The 17,554-nt window shown below is 45.8% G+C and overlaps 2 protein-coding genes across 3 annotated transcripts in view; one reads left to right on the top strand and one right to left on the bottom strand.

Moving 5' to 3' along the window:
• Positions 1-4,030, top strand: part of tp63 (tumor protein p63) — a 33,577-nt gene extending 29,547 nt beyond the window's left edge. For both annotated transcript variants that reach the window (XM_085347239.1, XM_085347238.1), the window contains exons 11-14: positions 1,128-1,273; positions 1,527-1,674; positions 2,539-2,632; positions 2,731-4,030. In XM_085347239.1, coding sequence (XP_085203365.1) covers positions 1,128-1,273; positions 1,527-1,674; positions 2,539-2,632; positions 2,731-3,027 — 685 coding nt within the window. In that variant the 3' untranslated portion in view covers positions 3,028-4,030. The remainder of the gene's footprint in view (positions 1-1,127; positions 1,274-1,526; positions 1,675-2,538; positions 2,633-2,730) is intronic.
• A 1,573-nt stretch (positions 4,031-5,603) lies between these two features.
• zbtb11 (zinc finger and BTB domain containing 11) lies at positions 5,604-17,245 on the bottom strand. Its single transcript, XM_085347753.1, has 10 exons — positions 16,749-17,245; positions 15,753-16,000; positions 14,594-14,825; positions 13,488-14,509; positions 11,347-11,664; positions 10,844-11,264; positions 7,323-7,440; positions 7,084-7,242; positions 6,362-6,537; positions 5,604-6,166 (listed from the first exon to the last, which is right to left on the bottom strand). Exons 1-10 carry the CDS (start codon positions 17,056-17,058, stop codon positions 5,625-5,627), a joined length of 3,546 nt encoding a protein of 1,181 aa, XP_085203879.1. The 5' UTR covers positions 17,059-17,245; the 3' UTR covers positions 5,604-5,624.
• Positions 17,246-17,554: the final 309 nt, after the last annotated feature.

The following is a 17,554-nucleotide window of genomic DNA, read 5'->3' as shown; positions in this document are numbered from 1 at the left end:
ATTAAGAGTTTCACTTTCAGGTTTGATAAATGCAGTGATTGTGACGCCCACTGCTGATTTTCCCTGTTGTTCTGTTGGAAAATGTGCCTGTTAAGAGATGAAATTGGGGCTAAAGCCTTTTTATTGTTGGAGACTCGAGTAGTCCTGTGCTGTGTGCTCTCACTGGAGTCTCACTGGTCATTAGCAAGACTCTAATGACCTACTACATTTATTCAGGTGTGTTGCAACAGGGACACGTGCAAAAGTTTCAGGACACTGGCCTTCGAGGACTGGAGTTTGACACCTGTGTTATAGACTGTGTAAAGCAGGGGAAGGTGGGGAACTCAAGGCCTCGAGGGCCAGTGTCCTGCAGGTTTTAGATGCGTCTTTGATCCAACGCAGCTGATTTAAATGCCTAAATTACCACCTCAACATGTCCTGAAGTTTTCCAGAGGCCTGGTAATGAACTAATCATTTGATTCAGGTGTGTTGACCCAGAGTGAGATCTAAAACCTGCAGGACACCGGCCCTCGAGGCCTGGAGTTCTCCAGCCCTGGTGTAAAAGATGGATGTAGCTCCTGGATCAGAACGGTGAAGCCAGCGTAGCAGTTTCATAAACCTGTCCAGCAGGAGGCGACTCCTCTGCAGGAGATTAAGTCTGCTGGGAAAAATCCCTCAGCTTTTTGATGGCGTGATGATCTCAGGCACTACTTTCAGCTCACACTGAAAATTATGATCGTTATTAGAGTCAGAGGATTATTCAGCACTTATTATTAGAGTGCTAATAGCCAGCTAGTGAATCAGTGTGCAGTTTCCATCTGGTTTTTACTCTGATCAGCCCCCTTCGCCTGTTACATCTGGTTTGAGAGCTTTAGAACAGATTCTACGTCCATCTTTTATATCCCGTGTGGTCGAAGGAGAAATTCTGGGAGAAAGTAGTGAAACGCTAAAAAACTAAGTTGCAGTAGAGATGCGTAAAATATTTGTAATATTTCCATCTCCTTGGCTTCCTGGGGCGAGGGTCTGGTGACAGTAGCAGGGAAGACACTGATTGTTTTTTTTCTGTATCACTAGAATAAAAATGTTTCCATGTTGTTTTCTGCTGAATGCTGTCAGTAACCGTCACCTCCTCCTCTCTCCCACCCCAGAACCTCCATGTCATCTCAGCCCTCCTTCGGCTCCACCTCGCCCACTCCCGGAAAGGTCAACAAGCTGCCCTCCGTCAGCCAGCTCATCAACCCCCAGCAGCGTAACACGCTCACTCCGTCAAGCATGTCTGGAGGCCTCACTGACAGTAAGTGCGCCACCTTCTTTCTCCTCCCATCTCTCTCGGGTCGTAGACGCCCCGCGCTCCCCTAAATCCCGTGTTTCCGGGTTTTTTGTAAAGATGGCGGGTCGAGGCAGGCGGGAGGGGACCTGAACGCTTCACTTCCCCTCCCCCAGTGCAGCTTCCTCACCTGTTATGATGCATTATTAGTCAAGTACAGAGTGACCTCTGCACGCCCCCGCACCCCAAAGGCTCACAGTAGCTCCTCTTGTCTCTGCAGTGACTCCCATGATGGGCACTCACATCCCCATGAATGCCGACATGAGTTCACTGAGCCCCACACACGCCCTGCAGCCACAGCTGCCCCTGGTGCCCTCCTCCCACTGTACCCCCCCTCCTCCATACCCCATGGACAGCAGCATCTCCAGGTACCTCACCAAACCACAGCGCCACACATCCACTCATCACCTTTAGTCCTTTCTGAAGACTCTGTGCTCGTCTTCAAAGCGTGCGGAGGCTCAACAACACACAGCGAGCTGATCACGTGACCAAACGCATCTAAGACCGCTTTGTTTTCACACTTTTTCATTTTTTAGTTCATTTTTTTTTTCTGACAGTGGTTTCACCAAGCACTGTGAAGTCAGTCACACTCCCTCGCCATCGCTACAAAACTGTAGATTTATGGCTGCACTGATCAGATAACACGATCACTGATTGGACACAATTCTGTGCGTTTTGCTGTAATTTCGGACTATTTGTACGCTCGAGTAAATTAAACCCCAAACACAACAAAAAAAATTCTTTGGAAGGAGGCGGGAGGAACGAAGCAGCTCGCAGAGGCGGGTTTAAACCTCGAGCTGCGTGTGACGTCCGTTCCCACTTTCTGGTTTTAATGCCAGCGTGGTGAGAGGGGGGCACCGGGAAAGTCCACTGTCAGAAACAAACACGACACCTGAGAACGATCAGTGACGCTTCACCTCTCGTTAAATGGAATTTATTTGAAATGACAGTGTCATTATAGTTACCTACAAATACTTAACGGTAGATTTATTAGAATAAGGGAACAGTCGAGTCATAATTACGGCAACAGAATAGAAAACAATAGAAACTAAACATAACCGTGCAGATTGTAAAGGTGACCTCACTGGACTATTTAAAGAATTACACTGAGCATCAACAGAGCGACCTTTAAGCTTTATTCCAAACATACCGAGTAATTCCGTACGTATTTCTGGTGAGAACCTCTAAAAATGTCAAACTCTAACACGCTCCTCCTCCTCTTCCTCCTGCAGCTTCCTTATTCGGTTGGGCTGCGCCGGCTGCTTGGACTACTTCACAGCACAGGGCCTAACCAACATCTACCAGATTGAGAACTATAACATGGAGGTGAGCCCTTCCCTATCCAACACGAGTCATTTGATGGGTTAGAGAGAAGATTGGCTCCCCCTGCGAATACTAACGCTCCCCTGTGTAATGACCATTAGGACCTGTCCAGGCTGAAGATCCCTGCCGAGTTCCAGCACATCATCTGGAAGGGCATCATGGAGCACCGACAGGCTATGGATTTTTCCCCTCCTCCCCACATAGTGCGCACCACCGGCAGCGCCTCCACCGTCAGCGTGGGCTCCTCCGAGGCGCGGGGCGAGCGCGTCATCGACGCCGTGCGCTTCACCCTGCGCCAGACCATCTCCTTCCCGCCCCGCGACGAGTGGTCCGACTTCTCCTTCGACCTGGATTCGCGCCGCAACAAACAGCAGCGCATCAAGGAGGAGGGAGAGTAAGACGCAGCCACCGCCGCCGCTGCGTCCCCACTTGTCATTTCACGCCTGCTGATGAACATTTCATTTGAAAACCTGCTGTTTAGTGCAAAGCCTGCTGAGAACAAACACACAGACGCACTTACTTTCATTTTGTCCCGCCAAGTTATTTTAAAGGTGTTGAGCAAAAGGTGCATTTTTTTGTTTTTGTTTCTTTTACATTTTATTGTTATGTTGTAATTTCTTGAGAGCACTTAAGAAATGCTGAGGACTTCCCAGATTGCTTTGAGGTTTCAAGTGTTCACGATTCATTCCTGAGTCAAAGCGTGAATGGAACCGCGTAAGAGGGCTTTTATTAGGGCTGTGTTTCTGCTATGGGCCGTAGCAAAAGTGTATTTTAGTTTGTAACCCTTTTTTAGTCGAGTACACTGGTTTTCGCTCGTGGCAGGAGTCATTTCAAGCATTTCTTCTCAGAAGTATTACGTCAGCTGATGGGCGATTTGTTTTTCTGCTGTAGCTTCCGTATTTTGCTTTTTAAAAAAATGTTTTTTCATGTGTTGTGAGACCAACGCATCGCCTTGAAAGGTCTGTTTGTGAAGTGTTTGAGTGCGTGCGTGTTTAAATGATGGTATTTCATTTGATGTAGCCACATATAGGCCTAACACTCCACCCAGTGTTTCACAGTTATGACTGATGTCGTTTTATTCTCGTTTATTGCAGAGCAAAAGTATTTTTTTGATCTTTTGGTAGAGGAAACTGGAGTTAAATGTATATAAATTTGTATAGTTCTGTTTTTTTAACTTGCTCTAAGGGAACTGCATGATTTCCTTCATGAACCAAACTGTTTGGTAGCTTTATCACTAAGAACAATGTATTAATCAGTTCACAGGAGTACATGCAGTGTGTCTGTGTGGACACAGGATTTAGCCCAGCTTTCTCTCCAGTAGTCTGCATTTGTTAGAAGCAGAAACCGACTGCAGTTTCATATTTTTGTACAATGTATTGTAAATATGTCTCATTATATCGAGGGTATTTTGATATAAATCTGAAATAAATATCCATACTTGCTGTATTGCATGTTAACACTCCTGTGTGTCAGTTTATTTCTGCGTTGAACAAACTCAAAGATATCTCGAACTTATGTGGCTGACGTCATTTCAAGAAGTCACACGAAGCTGTTTAAGTGTCGGAGCACTGCTGCATGTTCTTTTTATTCTTTGAGCAGAAAGGACAAACACAAAAGCAGGACTGAAACCAGCGAGGAGGTTGAGCCTCTGAAGTCGACAACTAAAAGGTTTCTGTGTAAAGAAAAAAGAAGCTTTAAAGTTGTTTGCAAAAAGCAACAAAGTGCTTCTAAGAATCTGCACAAAGAAGTGAAAGAGACTCTTACCTGTCTTACCAGAAAAATACAACCTAAGATGAACTAAGGACATTTTGCACCATGTCATTAATGAGAAATAACCAAGTCAAAACACAGAAGCAAAACAAAAAGCCTTGGAACTGCGAGATGGCGAGCTTTCTGTTTACCACGAATCTACACGTTACTGAGACGCTCTTAAAAAAAATTAAATAGACTCTTTGTTATCTGCATGTGGAGGTCTGAGGGATCTTCCAGGAATGGTGAGGACATTTTCCAGAGATCTGATTGTGTACATTTTTTTTTTTTTTAAATTGGAAAGAACTACAGTTACCTAACAAAGGGTAACTAACTCCTGCTACAGAGTCCAATTCTCAGAAGAACCACCTTCTGTGTTGGTCTACAAAGAAAAAGAAAACAGCTGTCAACAGCTGGGAACGAAATTACTGGGAACACGATGCCTTCACTGCACACCCAAAAACAGGAAAAGCTGCAATTGCCTTTGTTTGTAGCTGAAATGTTTGGTTTTGAAAAAAACCTGCAGTAACTTTATAAGCTACCTGACAAAAAGAAGGAGGCCAGCTGTTTGGCAAGAGACAAAGAAAAACAGAAAAGGCTCCCAGGATGACAGGACTCACAAACAAGTTTCAACAAGAGCTTTACCTTCCACACAAGTAATCAAACAATATCGGGCAAACCAATAAATTACAAGCTGCTTCCAAACAGCTCCTCAATGTTTTACTGAGATGAGGAGACTTGGTCAAGCTGTGCCTTTTTAGTGGTGCTACTGTGACACTGAGAAGTATGTGAAAAATCTAATTCAACAAAAAAAATCATCTACTGTACCTTTTACACATAAAAACACCATCTGCAAATCTACAGAAGACATTTGTCTTTTTGATGACCTGCAGGACGCCGGTGCAGTGACAGAACCACAAACTATACAGAACACAAGGACAAAGGCTTGAGCTGTCATCATCATCTTGGTATTAGCTAAAAAAACAAAACAAACAACAACAAAAACAGACCAGAGGAAAACGTTTGAGCCAAAGCTTTAATTCTGCCTGCATTCCTCCTGAGCGACAACACTTACTGTTTGTTTAGCTATTTACAGACAATGCACACAGTGAAAACCTCGAGTCTGAGATCATTACACTATTTACAAGTTCAGAAAAATAGGATCTGAATGTTGTTTTTTACATTTTATATAGACTGAAGCAACGTGATCAGTCTATGTGGGGAGTCCCCGTCCTCCGGCCCACAGCTATTCTACCTCGGCGACATGAGCCACCTCCACCTCCATCGTCTGAATCACCTCAGGGTTTTCCTCGAGCTTCCCCCCCGTCAGCGCCTGCTGGGCCAAGACGTAGTTCACGACCTGCATGATGCCCTGATCCGAGAGCGTCGCCACAGAGCCGTCGCTCACCGCCTGCACAGCCTGGACGGCCTCCATGGCCTCCACCGTCTCCTCCGTGATCAGCACCGTCTCGATCTCCTCCGAGGACGGCTGCTGCGCAGGCCGTAGCTCGGGGGGCAGGTCGGACGCCAGGATGCTGACTGCGTGCTCCACCTGTGTGCCCTGGTTGTGAAACTGGAGGGTGTCCTTCTCCAGCATGATCTTCCCAGGCAGGCTGTCCACGTGGTACTTGGCCATGTGCTTGCGTAGAGTGCGTGCGTCGATGTGGGCCTCCTGGCACATGGGGCACACGTATGGACGCTCTCCTGTGTGAGTGCGGACATGGCGCTTGAGAGAGCGTGCATCAGCCCAGGCGACACCGCAAGTCAGACATTCGAAAGGCTTCACTCCTTCAAGAGAAAAAAAAAAGATGAAGGGGTGTTAATGATCGCATTTATAGCACAGAAAACTAATTCGCCGCCCTCACAGGACAGCAGAGTCAACAAGAGTGACGGGAGGTCTCATTTTAGGTTACGTTGTTATACGTTCGTACTTTAGCGATAAAAAGCATCTTCTACATGAGAAAAGCTGCATGACGGACTTACCCTGGTGGTTGTTGATGTGGCGTCGGTACTCCCGGAGCTGCGTGAACTTCCTGCCACAGTGCTCGCACTCTCTCTCCAAATTCTGCTTCACTCGGCCCTTCTTCCCGTGCGTGGCTTTCTTCACGTGCCTCCTGAACAGAGCCTTCTCGAAGAACTCCTTTCCACAGACGTTACATCTGACGACACAAACAAAGGGCGTCACTGCAAAGCGCACGATGCAAAAACCGAACGGAGATCAAAGCCAGCCAATCGTGTTGTTGCAACAACCATAGCATTTGTAACTGTCCCCACCTCCCAATTTACATCACTCATTAACCGTGAAGGAGTTTAAGTGAAATAACGGTACCGCTTACTTTCCTTTACATGTTTCCATGGCAGCGAGTTTGGTTTTATTTCAGCTGGTATGAAATCATTGATAATCGGCACCAAGAAAAGCAGAACATGAAGTTCTGAAGGATGGTAAAAATGTTTTATATAATCAGCAGAAAGCTTCATTTTGTTTTTCAGTGTCACAGCAGGAGTGAAAGCAAAAAATGTGGCTGTTTGGAGAAGTTTTGGGGAGGGGCCACCATTACGTATCAAGTTCGTCTCAGAGGTCTGAAGTTGCATGGTGATAGGTGTCTCAGGGCGCTCCTGTTGTGTTGTAGGAGTAAATTCCCTGAAGCTATTCTACTTCTGATTTCTGGGATGTGACTGGTGCACATCACCCCTGTCACACTTACTTATAAGGCTCGGCGACGCTGTGGGACTTGACGTGCGAGTACCAGTCCTTCTTCCAGCTGTAACATTTCCCGCACACCTGGCACTGGAAAGGCTTCAGGCCCATGTGCTTGTTCATGTGCTGCTGCAGATCTTTGGCTTCGTAGAACCTCTTATCACAACTGTGGAAGAGAGGAAGCAGACTGAGACCGCAGCTCGGGCTCTGAAGCAAAGAGGACGGTGTTGATGAAGAGTTACTCACTGTTCACAGGCGAACGGCCGGACGTCGGGTTTGGGTTGGTGCTTCTTCAGGTGTTTGCTGAGAGCGGAGGCTCGGTGGAAGGTGGCTCCACACGTGGTGCAGAGGTACTTCGATTCACCTGATAAGGAAATGGGGATGTTGTCATAAAGGCCACTGCAAACGACTGAGCCAAGATTTTTTTATATAACACTATAGACACTTTGTCAGAGCGGTAATCAGCTGCCTCTCCTGACAGCTCCGCAGCCTCAGAGCATAGCGGCACATGAACCCAAGAGCTCATGTGCAAAGATAAAACTCAAGTTCAATTCAATTGAACAACAGGGGCCTCAAGACACTTTCTATTGTAAGTTAAAGACCCAAAATAATACAAATAAAACAGAAAACCACCAACAATCAAAGTTAAGCGTTTTCTCCATCGTGAAAGAGGCTCTTTTTCTCCTGGCTAAATCACCGTGGTAACTGATGCTGAACACATAACCTGGTCGACTACCACCATCATGACAGTCATCATCTCTGTTTAAGGTTTTGTTGAGCCAACCAATGTAAAGAAAGCCTGTTTTGAACTAAAGTTTGACCCTCCAGTCTCCACCTGCTGAGCGTTTGTTCAGTTCACAGAGGGTCTCAAAGCCAGTGTTGGGCAAGTTACTTTGAAAAAGTAATTAATTATAGTTACTAGTAGAGCTGGGCGATATGAGATTTTTTCATATCACGATATGTTTTTTTCATTTCAGGCGATAACGATATCTATCACGATATAAGCCAAATAACTATATTTGTAAGATTTAAATGTGCCGTTGCTCACAAGTAAAATGTGAAATAATCAGCAGCTTGTTTTTATTTAAATATTTATTTCCCATAATAAGTTCAACAGGGTAGATGTACTTAAGGAACATGAGACTTTTTCAGATAAATAAAGGCAAATATTGCAAACTACACAAAAGGCAGCCGCTAAAGCGTTTAAGTTTCAAAATGGAACAAACGAAACAGACTAAATTGTCAATTCCACTTAGAAACAAAATATTAATTCTAAAAATAAATCTTAGTTTGTGTTACAGAAGAACAGACAAAACTGACTAACTTTTGTCAATATCAAATAAACTGAGAACTAAAAGGAAATTCTCAATCTCTCCTTGTTGTATAGCTGAGCTTTTCAAACAGTTTTAACAGTTACTTTAGTCTGACAAAAGCCGAATGATGAATTAGCGCTTCCAGTCAGAGACTGAGGCTACGTCCACACGTACACGGGTATTTTTGAAAACGGAGATTTTCCGTTTTCGTTTTAAAAAATAATCCCGTCCACACATAAAGGTTAGAAATGAAGGAAAACGCTGCTATGAACATGCCAAAGCAGCAGGTGGCGCTAGATTCCTAACCGTGCAGAAATGTTGGCCAATCAGAAGTCTAGAAGCCTCGGTGGGAAAAAGTAAACAAAGCTGGGGCATAGAAGCAGAACCGAGTCGTATGTGTGGAGGGACAGTAACTGTGTGTATATGTAAGCATTTAAACACTGCAGAGAGTAGAATTAACAGTATTGTAGAAATTCATTTCACCGAAACAATAACGTGGCGCACAGTGTGACGCATGCACCAGTTCATTGTATTTCCAGACTTGCTTTCGGCACAATTTACAGTGCACGCTACTCTGTTTTTTGTCAGACTTGAAATAGCCGAAATACCTTCACACTACGGAGCTTCTATGGCTCTTCCGTTCGACAATCTCTCCGGCATTGGAACCATCATCTGTTTTCTCTTCGGTCACGCTCGGTTGATTTTTCTAGTCGGCACACTCATTTCCTCCATTACGCGCTGGCTGCTTCCCAAACAAACACATGTGCGGCTTGGCACTTGTGCTGTACGTAACAAGTCACGCGACGTGACGCTGCGGCTGTGATTGGTTCGGCTCTGCGCTACTTAGTTTGGATTGGCTAAACTTTTATTTATTTATTTTTATTTTATTTTAAGAGGACAAGAGCGGCGAGGTCTATCGCGATAGCTTAATTTCTCTATCGAGTAAAAGTTATATCGCGATACATATCGTTATCGTTCTATCGCCCAGCTCTAGTTACTAGTTACTTCTTCAAAAAAGTAACTGAGTTGCAATATTCTAAAAGTAATTAATTACTTGAAAAGTAACTATTGCGTTACTTTAAAAAATGGTTTAACCCTCTGGGGTCCAGAGTATAATGGGCCATTTTTACCTACTTTTGATTTTCCCTCCACATTTTACCTTTAAAAACTATTTACTTTGTCTTTTCTGGTATCATCAACACAACCTCACGTGTCTGAATTTACAGTCATGTTTTCATTTTGACATATTGTATTAACACAACTGATCTAAAATCAGACAAAAAACATAAAATCCGAGTAGAAAAAGTTGTATTTTTTACTGTAATAACCACAAACATGTTTATTGAATCATATTTCATAACTTTAAATGCAAATGTAAATTGTCAATTTTAAAATCCTATGCACAAGTTTTGCAAACAACAAAGTTAGTTGCATCCATTTACCTTTTACCTTGATTTTTAAAAAAAACATTTCAAACGATTTACAGAACAATCAGCTGTTCTGCCTCCAATACGATGCTGCACAAATTATTTGTGCAACTCCAAATATTTCTGTCCACTATAAAGGAGAACATCACAGCCTGATACCTGCAGGTCTGACAGCAGCAGGTGTCAGACCCTCTCCTGTTTTCTACCTTGAGACAGCAGTCGCCTCATTGTTCTGACACACAACACAAAACTATCCACAACACTACACACCAACTTACACAAGACAACACATTAACTACACACTCCAAACACGCTAAACGTCACAAATCTCTCACATCTCAAAACTCGCTCTCTCGCCGTCACTCCTAAAACTTCCAGTTTTTTTGTTTGTTTTTTTTGCTCATAAGCAGCGAGTGCTTGCTGCGCTGTCCTTAGACAGCAAACGTAACGAAACTATTGAGGAAAAAACACCGCGTATATATTGTTTATCATGACTCTGGTTTTACGTGGCCTATCAGCACAATTTAAAAACTGGTATATATCACCTTGTTGCTTTGTCTTGAAGTTGTCGTGTGATTGGCTTACCACGACTACTTTATTCTTCCTCAGTCAAACAGCAGCCCTCATGTGATTGTTTTGCCCCCTGAGCTCCAGGTGTTGTGCTAGACAGTGATCGTGATTACCGTCCGCGGGAGCGCGCAGCTGCTTAAAGCTGTAGCGTCCAGATTACTTATGTAGTCAGCTACTTCCGTGCGATTGATATAAGATGCGTAAGCTGAACACAGCTTCAACCGTCTGTTTGTTGAAAAATAGTAACAGACCGCATTTTCATGTTAGTAACTGTAACGGCGTTGTAACGATAGGAACAGTAATTAGTTAGATTACTCGTTAATGAAAAAAGTAACGCCGTTATTCCCATCACTGCTCAAAGCAGAACAAGAAGTACAGTCAGGTAGATCCTGACCAGAAAGAAGAATTTTCAGAAATCCTGGATTAAAGAGAAGAAAGCTGACGTCCTGTGACTGACCTGTGTGGAGGCTGGTGTGCTCCTCCATGCTCCGCTTGCTCACAAACGACTTCTTGCAGAATTCGCACTGGAACTGTTTGGTGACGTCGTGCAGCGCTCGGTGCATCTTCAGGCTGTGTTTGTGGGCGAACGTCTTCCCGCAGACCTTGCAGGAATGAGGCCGCACACCAGTGTGATTCAGCATGTGGATCCGCAGGGAGTAGAGCTTCGGTAAGGTCTTCCCGCAAATGTCACACACAAATTCTCTCTTGGTGAGCGAGGACGATGACGACGTTTTCTCGTCCACCTCGCTGTCCGCTCTCCCCTCGGAGCCCTGCTCCACTGAGGGTTTGGCGACGGGGGCTCGCTGGCTGCTCTGCTGCTTGTGTCGGGCCAGGTGGGCGCGGAGAGAGGCGGCGTACTGGAACTCCTTACTGCACAGCTGCAAGGAAACAGAAACATCACGGTGAGAGCGGGCAGCATTAACAATTCAACACCACGCAGTGACACGCGCCAACACTTACGCTGCACTTGTACCCTCGAGCTTTCTCGTGCTTTAACGTGTGCATGATGAGAGAGTAACGTCTCTGGAAGGACATGCCGCACTCGGAGCACGTGTGCTCGCCGTCTACGGTGCTCTCTGCCTGGATTTTCTCCGGACTGGCTGTGGTCTCTGGCTCCGAAACCTTCAGAGCCCCGGCCTCCTCAGTAGCGACTTCCTCAGTCGTAACACTCTCCGCAGCACTGACCGCCGGATCTGTTGCAGACTCAGGCAGTGCTTCCACCTGACTTTCCACAGGCTGCTTGGGCGGCCTGCCTCTCTTCCCGGGCCTCGACCCAACCTAGAACACAAGTACCAACACCACAAATATTTGAACATGTGCCATATCTTGTTATTTTTAATAAAAACAAAGGTTTAATGTCACAAGTAGGGATGGGTACCAGTATCTGACATAAACGGTAGTAACCAGACCGAAAAGCAGCGCACATTTCAGTGCTTTATTTCCTGAGCTGTGATACACTTTAGATTTTAGCCAATCATTTTACGTTTCCGAGGATAGTAGGCGGGTCCAGGTACGTACGTTCTTTTAGAGCAGAGCTACAGATTAAAAATGCCCAAGGCGAGCGGTCAAAAGTCTGGCTGTACTTCACAGCAAAATATGCAAACTCAGCAGCCTGCAACAAGTGCTTTAAGCTGATACTGTGATACTGTCAAAGGAGGTAACACCTCAAATCCGATGAAACACCTGGCGACGCATAGCATTTTTTTTAAAAGCCCAGAAATGCGCTGTATTTGATAGCTTGCTGCAAGACATCACACCGAGCACATCTACTGCGGGTGGGTTGCCTGTTATCAGACCCGGAGTTAGCAACATCCCCCAAAAACACGAAGAATAGAGTCCTGGCCCCTAGCCCTGCCAGTGTAGCAGAAATGATGAGGATGATGATGGCAGCAGCCGTTCTTCTCTGCGTGAGTAGCTTAATGTTGTTCGTGTGTAATTTACGTTGAGTAGGCTAACCACGTTATTACATTAATGCATGTAAGGTGAACTAGCAAACATCATCATAGCTACATGCGGCTGTCCTCTTGTTTGATGGCAGATACTCCCTTCACCCTGGCCAAAAAGGCTAAAATGACCAAAGAAAAAGTGGAAAACGGTTAAACATGAGAGGTTTTGGACAAAGTTTGTGTTTTTTCCATTGATTAAGCACTGCTTCCAGCCAAGAGTGATACCATATATGCCCTATAGCTGCAGAAAAGGCTAACATTGTTATCTTTTTACAAAAAAAAAAAAAAACAGCTAAACATGAGAGGTTTTTGGACCAATTTTGTGTTCTCCATTCTTTAAGCACCGGTTTGAGCACCGTTTGAGCACCGGCACCGTTTCAAAAGTACCGGTTTGGCACCGGTATCGGATAAAACCTAAACGATACCCATCCCTAGTCACAAGCACTTCTTGTTTGGCTCTCACGGAGCTTAAAGAAAACCAGTTTGCATTTTCAGTGGGGGGGGGGGTTCAGTATCTTTCTCTACAAGAAATCAGTTTTAGAGCAAAGCTGTTTTTTACTTTCCAAGTAGATTTTATTTTGAGCTTTTTAATTATTTTTTCACTATTAAACTCAGTTTCAGTTCATTATTAGAATGGATTTGCAGAGTTTCAGTTTATATTGTTCAAGTTCATTTAGTTTTATTTCGGGGTTGGTTTTAGTCTTCTTAATTATTGTAACATGGAGGGTATTTTTTGTATCATAGGGACACTTTACAAAAAGACGTGAGGTTGAGAGTTTTGTTGAAGAGGTGAGTTTTGGGAAGAGTAGATCTTATAACACAAAACGCTTGAAGGCAGCCAACTCGGAGTCATGTGAACATCCTAAGTCTGGACAAACAAAGCCTCGTGAGGCAGGAAGTGTTGAGAAAAGCAATCAAAATGATAAAGACAAAAACTACGAATATTTCTTGCTTTTAAATTGATTTCAGTTAACTGAAATCTTCTTTCACTGAGTAAATATGTTCTTCAGCCCCAGGCCTGAGCTCAGGCTTTAGACACACCCCTGTGAACTTTTTCATGTCTTTGTTAAATCTACATTGTTTAATGCTGTAAACATGGATTCTGAGGAAGCATTGAAGCAGTGCCGAATTTTTTATGGGATGACTGTTTTGTACCTTCGGGGTGGCAACACGCGGTGAGGCTGAACCTTTCTTTGCAGCCTCCTCCTCCTCTTCCAGCCCCATATGCAGACGAGCGTAACCGCCCTCTGCGATGGAGCGCTGCCGGAGTCGCCTCCTGTTGGGGTCATCTGACGTGAACTCCTGCTTGTCTGAGGGACTTTCATCTGCAGAAGGTTCCTCGTCCTCCAGCGGCAGGAACTCGTCTATCTCCACCTCCTTCCTCACCTTTGCTGGACGTCCTCGTTTGCGTTTCTGCGGCAGTGGTGCTGGTTCGACCCTCTGCTCCTCTGTAGTGGCCTCCTGAGTTGGCGTCACCGCTGCAGGAGCCAGCTGGGTGACCTCCAAGGGGCTCTCTTTGTTCAGTTCCACGTTTATGACAAATGTTTCTGCCTCTGCGACTTGTGGCTCTTCCATCGCCAAACATGCAGACACCACGGCGAGGGATTCGCTGGCCCCGGCCTGCCCACTGTGGGTGACCACAGTCATCGTCTCCCCCTCCAAACCTTCAGCATCCCCTGAAATAAGAGTGACGGTCTCGCCCGGTTCCACCTGCCCGGTGTGTGCAATCAGGGCCACAGTCTCGCTCTGTCCAGCCTCCCCTTCGTGTACTTCCTCTCCTTCTACTGTCTGCGTAATGACCGCCACCGGTTGCTGGATGCAGCCGTCTTCAGAGGGTGTAACAAAAGTCAATGTCTCGCCTGACACGGTGACGCCGCTGTGCGTGACTAATGCCTGTCCGTCACTCTCTATGGTCACCATGTAGGTTTCAGAGTCATTCTTCGGCTCTTCCTGAGTGGCCGGCTTGCTCGACAACACCGTGTGAACGTCTCCCCTCTGATACACCGTCAGCTTCTGTTCTTCCACCTGCTTATGTACCGACTCACAGATCTGCAGCACCTCGGTCATCAGCAGGTGTCGGGCGAGGTTTGCGATGTCCGCCATGATGCAGAAGTTAAACGTAAGCGTGGATGTGTATGCAAAGTCCAGCAGCGGGAGGAAGCTGGCTTTGGTGAACCCTGCAGGAAGAAGGAGGAATGTTAAAGCTGGGCAAAGGAGGAAAACATCCAGCAAGGAATAAAAAAAAAACCCAAAGTGCTCACCAGAGAGGTCGACGACCGCTTCGTGCGTGGACGCAGCGCCTTTCTCAAAGAAGAGCTCGTTGAAGTACTCGCTGCACGCTGCCAGCACAGCTTTGTGCGCACGGTACTCCTCGCCTTCGATCAGCAGCGTGATGTCACAGAACTGATTGTTGAGACGCTGCTCGTTGAGTTTGTCCAACATGGTCTGGCTGTGTTTGGACAGGAACTGATTGACCACGCCTTTACTGTCAACCTGAAAAATAAAACACATTTTAGGGAAAAGCATCAGTTTTATTCAGAAAAAAAAAAACAACCTCTCCCACATGCAAACTTCAACTTTTATTCTCTCCTCCCTCCCACACCAAGCATGATCAATTTACTACCGAGTGGTCAGCTCTTATTTTGAAAGTCCAGCCAATGCTAACCAGATGAGCCAGGCCCTTCCTGCCTCCTGTTTTTTGCTGGTTGGCAGTCTCAGATGTTGGACGGCTGCTTCCAAAGGCAGGAATCTATCCAAGCTAGCAGGATCCTTTCAGTCATGGATTCAGGTGTGCTACAGATGATGATAACACCTCCCAGACTTGTCTTCACAGTGAAAGATTACAATTTATTAATCTATCACTGGTATCAGATCTGTTTTCACTGTCTGCAGAATCCTGAAGCGCGATGGCGGTCCTGGTTCTGTTCTTAAGATCATCTCTCAGCTAGAGGGTCACTCTAGCCAGAGCCTGCAACAGGTGGTTCTGCTGCAGAACCAGAACTACAAACTGCAGTTCAAGATGGAGGAGATTGAGCTGAACCGCAGCCATTTGTCATTTTGGGACACACACACCCATTCCTGCCCGTCGTCACCCCTCCCTACAAGCTCATTTAACTTAGCTTGAGCCAAGATGGCTGGAAATGAGCGTCTGCTCAACAAGATCTAAGCAGAGGAGGTAAGAGTCGCATTAATGAGGGTGAACCTGTGAAAGCGACTCATGTCTTCAAACGCACCACAAACACGCCCTAATCCAGAGCCAAATTCTAGGGACCACCCCTGATGTCTTTGGAAAGTCAAAGAAAAGCATCAGTAACACCGTGACTTTTGTTTCATCAATGATGAGTCATGTCAAATAATCAACATGCAGCACAAACAACCATAAATGTGTGGGAAACACTGAACGAGACCTCTGATACTCACAAACACCAGCTCATGCTTCGGCGTCCCCTTCGCCATCTTGGACCTCTGTTGCTGAGAAGAATCTGTGAAAAATACATTTTCCTCTCCCTCTTCTTCTTCCTCCTCCTCCTCTTCTTCGTTGGAGTTGGCAGCAGTCTTGCGTCTGCCCGGTCGGGAGAACGATCGCTGCCCCGAGCCGTCATCTGTGCCCCGCTTGCTCTGACAGTGAGCACACTCCCTGATGTGGTCTTTCACGTGCTTCAGGATCCCTAAGGGGGATGCATGACAGCAGCTCTCTGATCAATACCAGAAACTGATTTGTTCTACACACGTGCGAAAATTAAAGCATGTCCTGTCACGCCTGTAGCAGTAAAAGGAATCATTTCCTGACTGGTGGTGGATTAAAATTAGGCAGGTTTAAGACAAGGGAGGCTTATTTTGAACACTGAATCATAAAAAGCTACTCCAAGAATAAAAAGATGGATCTGAAATGAGGACTAACCAATCCAGGGCACACAGCTGCAAACAGCTGTGTGCCCTGAGCCATCTCGATCTGTCCAATAACCTCAGGGCATCGTTAGAAAGCGCTTAAATTTGCCTTTCTGCAGTTTCATCGGTGTGTGCAGTAAACAGAGACCTCCTCACTGCATCTGTGCTTGTTTGTGCAAACGCTGGATCGCCTGTCCAGGATATCTGATCTCAATGTACACATTACGATTATTATCGGACAGTTTCAGAGCAGTACATTTTTGAGGTTCTCTTTGGTTCTACGCAGACATGTATCTGATATGTGTCCGAAGCAAGCACAAGAAGCGATTCGTTTTCTCCTTTATATTAATTTAATATTCCCTTCTAATAACATCCATCCGCTCGAAACCAATCTCCTCATTGGCCGCTAGATGGCGACAGGGAGCAGTAGTGAGCATGCGTTTCTGCAGGCAGGCTCATCGTATTTATTTCCACCGGCTCATTCACACTCCTCACACTAACTATGAGCCGCACCCCTCGCTCTCTCACCTCTCCACCAGTACTTCTGGGAGATGACTTCCCAGGTGAGCTGCTGGTTCAGGTGCTCTCCGCCCATCATAATGTGCGCCTCGTTGATAAGTTCCTTCCTGCGCTCGTCCTGCAGCACCACCTCCAGCTCCGTGAAGTCATTCTGGCCCTTCAACCTGCGCTGATAAAATAGGGTCCCATTCCGCACCACGTAGCAGGCGGCCGCCTTGCGGATCTTCCTCTTGGTGTTCCCGGGCGTCCCCGGCGCGTACGGCTCCCGCTCGTCGGTAAGGTAGCGTATGATGGCCAAGTAGCTTTCCTCACACGACATGTCCGAGCCGAGCCGCGCTTCTCAGGCTGAACTGTGGATTTTTCTGGAAGAGGAGGGCCCTCCTCAGCTTACCGAAATCGGACGGAAATTTTTCGACGTCGCTCGGATCGTTGCTAATGCGAAATAGAGCCGCTACAACCGCATTTCAAATTATTTGCGAAGGTGGAACTGCAGTTCGCAACTGACTGGGGAGAAATGCCCGAACAGACAAAATGGCTGCTGCACAACCGGATTTGGCGTAACAGGGGCGGAAGTACGCAAATGTTTTCCCTGCCACAAGAGGGCACAATGTGCAAAGCTTTAACGTCATGGAAAAGAACCCGAGCAATTTAAAAGTGTATTTATTTTTTATTTATAGATTAAATATTTGCACTTAAATAAATCTTTATTATTCTTTAGTGGGCGTAACAAAACCCACAGTCTCGCCTGACACTGAGTAAGGACATGTATTGATCTTAAATTGTATTTATTTAAAAATATAAATTAAATCCCACAA

This window comes from Diplotaxodon limnothrissa, linkage group LG23, assembly GCF_057381915.1.
Source record: "Diplotaxodon limnothrissa isolate DT_005_m linkage group LG23, D_limnothrissa_male_GT1.1, whole genome shotgun sequence".
NCBI lineage: Eukaryota > Metazoa > Chordata > Actinopteri > Cichliformes > Cichlidae > Diplotaxodon > Diplotaxodon limnothrissa.
The sequence above is the reverse complement of the archived record's forward strand: the minus strand, read 5'-3'. Positions and strand labels throughout refer to the sequence as shown.